This window comes from Diachasmimorpha longicaudata, chromosome 7 (assembly GCF_034640455.1).
Source record: "Diachasmimorpha longicaudata isolate KC_UGA_2023 chromosome 7, iyDiaLong2, whole genome shotgun sequence".
NCBI classification, from domain to species: Eukaryota; Metazoa; Arthropoda; class Insecta; order Hymenoptera; family Braconidae; genus Diachasmimorpha; species Diachasmimorpha longicaudata.
This window is the reverse complement of record NC_087231.1, coordinates 3231651-3240713: the sequence shown is the minus strand read 5'-3', so window position 1 is coordinate 3240713 and position 9063 is coordinate 3231651. Positions and strand designations below refer to the sequence as shown.

Genomic DNA, 9063 nt, shown 5'->3' with positions numbered 1-9063 from the left:
CTGCTGGTGAGAGGTACCTCAGACGAACCTCTTGCTCTCCCTCGCTCACTTATCTTGGAGTCATCCGAGTACCAGACTAGTCCCTGGGGTGTTCTCCACTCCACATCCACCCTTTTGGGTGTCCCCATTTCCGAGGTTGATTTTAAATACTTTATGGTAGTGCCGTCACGGTCCGTAGGCATTTCCATCTCGGGACAATGGCCCCTCCAGATCGACGTTGTAGCAAGGATGGGCGCATGACTTCTGGCTCGTTTATCTTCTCTGTAATGTTTTATGGAAGATGGATAATGTCTTATGGGAATTATCAATGCGATGTACTCACAATGAGTGGATAAATATGGGACTATATTGTTGTTATGATAGATGGTGAAAAGGTGAAGAGGTCGGCAAAACGCAAATTTTATAAAATTACAAACATCACACTTCTCCCCCCTAAATTCAGAAATCGTCAATATTGGGTTCATCACGTCAGACGTGAAGGTTTAAACGGGTGAGATCGAAGGATAAAAATATTGATCCTATCGTATGGCGATGCTCACGATTAGAAGACCAGCGATAAACAATGATATTTTAAATTACTAAATAGTGTACTATCCTGTAGAATGTTACACATTGTTCATGACTTTAGGTCCTCGATCATTGATGCCATCGATAAATTTCTCAAAGATTATGAACTCAAAGTTTAAGGAATTGATACAGTCTAAACATTAATTCTGTTTTAAATTTATAGCTAATAAAGTTTACAAATAAGTTTCAAATGTCTAATAAAAAAAAAGGATTTTGATTATTTTCTTTAGTTGTTCGGAAGTATATGATCAATACATTGATGGCCAGGAAATGTTGAACAAATTAGTCAATAATATACTCGTTATCATATGTTCACAAACTCAATTATTTATAATCGCCAATTTAGTCTATCAATTCTGGAAGGGAGTAGGGGGAGGAGGGAGATAATCAAATAATCAAGCATGGAATTTTAAGATATAAGAGGTTTATTAATAGAGGCATATCGATCTCGCAATATCGAACCTCATTGCTGACATACATAATCATCATTATGGTAAATCCCTTAATTCAACTTGGATTTCTCAGGTCAGTTCCATTTCATTTATTACATAGCACAATAAGTATGTTTAATTCACATTTGAATCAATACTCAGAACTGCAATGAATATGGAAAAATAAAAATTCAAATAAATTTATGAATTCCCATTCCTGTATCAATGATTAACGGTAAAAAGTCTGGTTATAAAAATGATTTTATGGCTTCCATAATAGTGTTCAAATACCCCGGAAAAATCGAAGCGTGTGTATTTCCAGTGTTCAGCAAACTATCCATAAAGATTATTTGAATTTTCCTATTTTTCCGTTCTCAGTATTGAAAAATGAAACAAATTCTATGAATTCTTAGCGTTTAACTACACGCGACCAGCCCTCATCCTCTGGCGCCTCTCGTCGCTCTTCACGTTTCGGTTTATCATCTCGACGGTCACGATCGTCTCTCCTGGAAACAGACAATTTTATTATTATAATGTTCTTCTATATGCACCCGCTTCACGGAAATTTTTTAATAACGACGGATTCAAGGTTGAGTTATAAATTTTAAACCATTTTATAATTTTAAATTCAGTAAGATTTCAGTTTTTCTCGCATTCGTACTGTAGTTGAATTCGTTAAACAATTGTTTTTCGACCCATCTAGACGATTTTTTGATTAATAATGTATCTGCAGAGTATTAAAAGATGTGGTATTTCATCCCCCTCCCCCCTTGACTTATGTAATTACTTATTTCTAATTTCTTCCTCTATTCCTTTATGTCTCAATATTTATGTTAGAAAAACACTGAAAGTGTTTCCTATTTTGTGACTTTGGAGATAAAGAAATCAAATGAAAAACGATATAAGACGTTCGGGAAGGAACATACCCCCACGTTAATTAATAATCAAAAGTTGAAAGTTTCAAATTAATGCCTTTCGAAAACCACTGATTTTGAATGAATTATCATAAAACATTTAAGCAATAGTCATTGAAATTATTTTCGCCAGTTCGTTATCAATATAATATTAACTTATGAGGCATTTGTCAATAGAAAAATTATAAAGAATTAAGTTTCATGGAATTAATCGAAATACAATGGATTCTTACTCATCACGCTTAGGTGGTGGATCGCGTGGTGAGTCGTGGCTCTCTCTGGAGCGCCAGGAGCCTTCCGTAGATGCAGAGGAGCGTTGGTATCTGGGTCTATCATCGTCGGGCGCACGGCGAAGTCCATCTAGCGGTTTTGGTGGGCCTCTCTCCCCCAGCCTATCATCACGCCTATCATCTTTACGAAAATCACTTCGCCTATCATCCCCATCACGCCTGTCATCCCTACGGTCTCTCCAAGATGATCCCATATTACGATTGGGTGTCTTCTCGAATCTGGAATCCCTATCTTTTTCCCTGTTATATCCACTCCATTTACTTGGCAGTGGTGCTCGCTCATCTTCCCTACGCCTGCGATCGTCCTCCCTGTCATCCCTGGGTTTGAATTCATCCTTAGATTCACCTCGCCAGGAAGACATTTCAGTTGGTTTTTCACGTTCACCAGCCTTGAAACCAACGCGTTCAGGACGATCAGAGCGTTGTTCACGTTCAGGATTTTGTGTTCGTCGCCAGCGCGTAGGTTCGAGATGCTTGCGTCTGTCTTCATCAAGTTTGCGTTCAATTTCAGCTTCCTTAGCCCTGATAATTTCAGCCTGCTTTGCAAGTTTCTCCAATCTTTCGGCTTCCTTAGCAGCTTCTTCCTCCCGCCTAATTCTATCTTCCTCATCACGCTTAGCTCGTTCCTCCTCTATGCGCTTCCTCTCCTCCTCCTGCTTGAGGCGAAGCTCCTCCTGATATTTTCGTTCAGCAGCCTCAGCCTTCTCCCTCTCCCACTTCTCTCTCCTCTCAGCTTTCCTCTGGGCTCTCCTCTCCTGGAGGCGTTTGGCCCGTTCCTCATTGAATTTAATCTCAAATTCAGCCAATTTTTCGAGATATGCATTTTTGCGTTCTGAAAGAATTTTCGATAGGAAAAATTCAGCATCCTCTTTCATCTTCAGCATACGCTCACGAGTGGCTACAGCTTGATTATGCTCCTCAATAGCAGCGAGAATTCTTTCCTCCTCTTGTTGTTCCCAGCATTGTTTTGCCTGTTCTTGTTGTTCCTCGACCGCCTTCTCCAGCAGTGGAATTTCAGCAATTCTCTTGGCTCGCTCCAAATAATCAACCTTCTTCTCCTGTGATTTAAGTTTCTGTTGCATTTCACGACGCTCCTTCTGAAGCTCTTCAGCTTCTCTAGCAGCAATTTGTTCGGCATCAAGTTTTTTAATCTCATCCTCATCGAGTTTCTTGAGAACCTTCTGTCCATGACTCGTTTGAGATATCTGCTGCATTTTTTCCTTGAGATGGCGATCCTTGATCTGTTGAATTTCACTCTGTTGTCGTTTTCTTTCACGCTCCTCACGCTCCTGCTCCAAACGTTTTTGCTCAGCCATCAAGTGTTGACGATGAAGTTCCTCCAGTCTTCGCATCTCTTCTTCCTCGCGTATCGTATTGACACGTTCAATGTACTCTTTACGTTGTTCAATGATAACTTGTCTCTCGAGAATTCTCTGGTGTTCTTTGCTCTTTGTTTCATGGTAAAGTGCAACCATGGCATTACGCAATTTCTCACGTTCCTGTTTACGTTTATTGGGATTGATGACGCTGATGGCACGATGAAGGACAGTTGCCATATTGACCAATTGACAACGAATCTGTTCTGATGGCATCGCTTGAAGAACTGGTCCATCTGGATGATCTTCACGTTGTGCTTCACTCAAGTCAACACCAAAGTGAATGCAACGTTTACCATGATCAATTCTAATCTGCATGTCGTTGTATCGAACACAATCGACTAAGAGACGCTCGAGATGGAAAGCTGTCGTGAATTTAGCGAGCTCTATGAGTCGCGCGAATTGTATAGTTTGATAAACTTGAGACACTTGATGAACAAGACGAACGAGAGTGACATCCTGAAGTGCTGGAACGTATTGAGCAAGTGTACTTGTCTCATCGACTTGAAGTGTTTGAATGACCGACTGGACGCGTGAGCACAACTCCAATGGATGAAAATCTTTCTCTAGCCACGAGTAAAGATCCTGAAGTTGGGGTGACGCTAGATTAACAACATTCAGGCGCACAACGTCTCTGAGAAGTGATGCTCGAGTTGGTGGTTGGCTAAGCCCAAGAAGAATAGCTAATTTCTGAGCTTTCTCCAATGGAGATTTGTCAGTCTCAATGAATCGATCGAATTCAGGATGCGCTGATGGTAGGGGAATAGAAAGTGTCGCCAAGAGAACTCTATTAGCCATCCTCTGCTGTTCATCAGGCGACATATTTTTCTTCATCTCTTTGGACAACTGGAAGAGCTTCAAGAGTGCTGCTGCGTGGAAAAGATAGTTACCAGCCTTCCAAAAGACCATTGCCAATTTCTGATAGTAGTTGGCCATTGTTTTCGGAACTGGGAGCTTTTTCGAGAGATTCATCAGGCCATGAATGTCCTCAGTAGCCTTGTAAGCCTCTTGCCAGAGTTCCATTTGAATGGCCGAGTCCAGTTGAATCAGACGTGTCTCGAGATTGAGCTGCTGAGTCTCAGTTTTGTTCATAGACACGTTAGACACCAGTTGGGGGAGCTTGCAGATTTCCTCCAAGTGTTTACGAAGTTTCTCGCAGAGTTTGCGAAACTCCGTTTTACGGTTGTACTCGAGACAAAATTGGAATGCCATTCGAGCAATATCGTGGTAAAGAGTCTCAACGTGGGCATTTGTTCTCAGTAATTCGAGGCATTGGCAGTAAGACTCCCAGAGAAATTTCACCCACGGAGTCAAGATAGTCCGATCACTTCGATCTTGAGCATCCTCTCCACTCACTGCTGACAGTAAAATACTCTCTGGTGTTGCTAAATTGTCCAGATCGTCGATGTCAACCACTGCTTGTTGACTCTGCTTCCTTGCTGCATTCGTTTTTTCCTCTGCCATACGCAGATATCCACGAATTACATTCTCCAAACTACCAACGTTCACGGATTGAAACATGTTTCGGTATTGGAAAAGACCCTCCTTGGCTATGTGGGATTTTTTCAACTCCACACACAGATCCAAGTACTTGAACATTATCGGCTCCAAGACCGATTCTGACCAGCTGTACGTCCATTTCTTGTTTCGGAAGACCTCCTGAAGGGTGTCGAGGGCTCTCGCTGGTTTACCAACCTCGATGAATTCTGGAGATTCAATAATTTTATTTAGTTTCCATCAACTTCATATCAACAGTTACGAAGTAAAAGTTTATAGATTTATTCATTCGGGGGTGAGGAGGACAAACCATTGCATTCAGGGTCATTTCACCATACGTTCTTTTAAGATAGATAGACATCCAAGCCAAGTTTATAATAATAATAAGATTGCTTCAAAAGTATTGTTGCTATTAATCTTGCTATTGACAGTGGATTGAGTTATCAAATTGAAACCTTTTGTGATCGAGAACTATGAACCTTCGAATGAAATATAATGTTATAATAAACGAATAGTGGAGCCTTAATCCCGTAAAGGTATTTGATGGTTCGAATAAAGAAAACTTCTTGAGTATGGGTGAGTTAATAATAAATAAGAAAATTTATCAATTCAAGAGCAAAAATATTATTGTTTCAAGCGCTTCAAGCTTGTTATTTAAAAACCTCAAAAGCTTTAAAATTTTGAAACTGAAATTTCTCATCCTTAAAATCTGATAAAATGCAATTATACTCCAGCCTTAGTAATTTCAAGGCAACAAAAGATCGCAAAGTGTCTCAGGATCATAAATTGGTGAGAAGAACTATAAAACTTTTTCTCTGTGAATATATCTTTTGACAATTTTTGGCATCTAGAAAATATTTTAAAACATGTCAATAAATCAATTTACACTACAAATCAATCTTTTGATGGAATGAAAATATCACAGAAAAATCGAATTATGATTATATCCATGATTATTATGATTATTTATGTTTCTTATAAAAGAAAATCCGATGCGTTCAAGATGGTCACATGATCATCATATATTGAAGGTGATAATTATATTATCGATCATGTACTCCTCTTTTCGCAGTCAGAGATGATGTTTTTATAATATGAATTAAGTTTCACCATTTCGATTAACTTGGAAGATCCATTCCATTGTTTATGGGAATTCAATTCTAATTTATATGAAGAAATTCATTTTGTCCCGATATTAATAGAATCTTTTCAGAATCATTTCCTTTCTTGGGGCTTCATGGTAATTACAAAGAAATGAAAATTTTCACATAAATCTGTCATTACCAAAATTAGAATTAAATTCCAATAAGCAATTAAAAGCTACTCCTAATTTAATCGGAAAAGTGGAAACCGATTCATAGAAGGAGAACAACAGCTCTGATTTCAAGAAGATGAATCCTTTTTACAAGTAAGTATTAAATTCTGATAGTGGATTTGAGATAACGAGAAGGGACCATTATAAACAATCCTTTAACATAGTTTCTTAATTATTAAAAGTTAAATGTTTGACTGCTCTTAGACTTTATCTTCAGGTAAGTCAACTAAATATACTGATGTGAAGTTAAAGTCTTCATTTGATAGATGACCACCGAGTGAGTTACGTTTACTCAAAATCGGTGGTGCACCATCACGCCCAACTCAAGTGCATTCTTCTTCCTCAGATTACAAATTACGATCACATAATAATGATAATATCCTAACTCCATTTTTCTATATTTTTACTCCACAACAAAATTGATTTTCAGTGCAGCAGCACTAATTATTCGTAAACCCGAATATTATTCTGACTTTATTTATGTTTCAGGGGAATATCAATCAATGATGTATATGATATATATGATATATATCATTCATATATATACGTATATATACCAATATCCGCTATGTTAATATATTTCATGAAATGAACCTTCACATGGAAGCAAGAAATGCACTCCATATGTGTACCTCCTTGACATATCAATTGAATTAGTTGAAATAAAATTTGGCTAGACTTCGTCTGCGATATGAGAACTAGAAAGGTGGCGTCAGTAAGTGCCATGTTGTCGTTATGAATTTTATAAAAAATGTCAATTACTGTCAAGAAAAAATGGCATAAAGGAAAACTGTCTGAGAATTAAATAACCTAATAATGATGGACAATTTGTAACATAAAAAACCCCCAGCATATGTTCAATTGACTTGAATGTCCTCGTGCCAATGGCAATGGAAAAGGACAGATGTCAAACGCACCATCGCCATTGGAGGGGTAGATAGGCAATGTGGCTGGTTTGACTCCCCCGAGAGCGTTGTAGATTACAGAAAAAATTAAAAATTTTCTTTCTCTCACCAAATCAAGGAATATAGGGGTGATAATAAATTGATGAGTCAGTTAAACCACCCTAATCGGCCATATTGCATTCGGAACGTGTACGAAAATGAAGGGGAGCATATCAGTGTTGAAATAAAAGTGGACTCACCATTAGCCCGTTTCAGGGCGTTTTCGGGACGCTGCCCATATCTCGCCATTTTCATGAAATTTTTCCGTTTGTAACAATTTAATACATGAAACGATAAAGCTGGAAGACTCCACTCAATTAACCGGTATCACTGAATATGTTAAAAAATTATTAACGTCGGACTGTCCGCAGGTGAACGAGCGACGATAACCGCGTGTACCGGATGAAAGGCGGTCACAAGGAAAAAATGGCTTCCCCTAATATGTGAGTCAAGTTGAGTCTTCACCAGTTGGAAGATGCAATTTTTATTACAGAAAGCTCTTTCTCATGAGAAGATAATTTATATTGAATATTTTCCACATCGAAGGAATTGCCTTTTTTCATTTTTTTATACTTCATCTTGGCAAATTACCGAAAATTGCTGTTACGTCGTTGGCCGTTCGTAACTAGGTGGCGTTGCGCACGTAGCGGTCAATTTTAATTTCAGTATGTCCCGTTTGATTTCATTAACAATTTAATTATTTTATTCTTATTAATACTGCGTAGTTGGACGTGTGCTCTGGTGGACAATGACGTCTCTTTTGAATTCAATAACAGAGGGCTTATTAATGAAGAATAACATAATTAGTTGGGAATAAACAGTTGAAAATAACAAACGTACAAAGGGAGTTAATATAAATATTGGTCGCTTGTTGATTTACCGTCGCCGCCATAAACCCATAACTTCAGACGTAAATTTTTTGAGAAAGGTCCATCACAAATCCTAACAGATCTCCCTTTGTATTCTTTGTATTAAGGGGTTACTCTCATGTGAACGCCTATATTTTACTACTTTTTAGGAAATTTTTTTTTATGCGACAACAAACTTCAATCATGTTGATTTTTTAATATATTTTTATTTGTATTTTGAAATATACGAAAACAATTTTTTTTTTCGTTTTTTACATTTTTAACATATATTTTTTTAAAGTCAAAGTAGTCCCCAACAAAAAAAGGTAGTTCACTGGTCAAGGTGATAGCGGCTGTTCATGTTGTCTGAGATAAAAAAATCGAATGGATTATTATTCAGTAGTTCTGCGGCTATCGTCCCTACCAAATATAATCAATTTCATTAAAAAAAAAATATATCGAACTTCAAAAAAGAATCACGAAAATCTTGTTCTTTTTCGTTAAAAATCATTTTAAAAAAATATGAAAATATTTTTGAAAATAAACAATTCTGGTAGGGACGATAACTATAAATGAGTAGAAGAACATATGTAAATTTTAAAGCAATCGGTTGAATACTGTTTCTTGTAGGACCATGACAGTTTCAGAAAATGATGATTCGAGAAAAATGCGTTTAACGTTTAAAGCCTGGTAGACAGTCGCTTACGACACGTCGGCGACTATGAGCTGTAACTTATCAAATACTATGAATTTCGGTCTGAATTTTTCACAGCATGTTTTCAATAGGTTTTACTGTCAAAATATATAAAAAAAAAATCGATTTTTCGAAGTGATCACATGAGAGTAATCCCTTAAACCGAAGAACGTCATTTTTTGCGGGT

General features: G+C 37.6%; 1 protein-coding gene across 1 annotated transcript; it reads right to left on the bottom strand.

Annotated features, from left to right (window-relative positions):
• Positions 1-974: 974 nt before the first annotated feature.
• Positions 975-7757, bottom strand: LOC135164584 (eukaryotic translation initiation factor 3 subunit A). The gene is made up of 3 exons (XM_064125067.1): positions 7535-7757; positions 2146-5284; positions 975-1504 (listed from the first exon to the last, which is right to left on the bottom strand). Exons 1-3 carry the CDS (start codon positions 7587-7589, stop codon positions 1408-1410), a joined length of 3291 nt encoding a protein of 1096 aa, XP_063981137.1. The 5' UTR covers positions 7590-7757; the 3' UTR covers positions 975-1407.
• Between the last annotated feature and the right edge of the window lie 1306 nt (positions 7758-9063).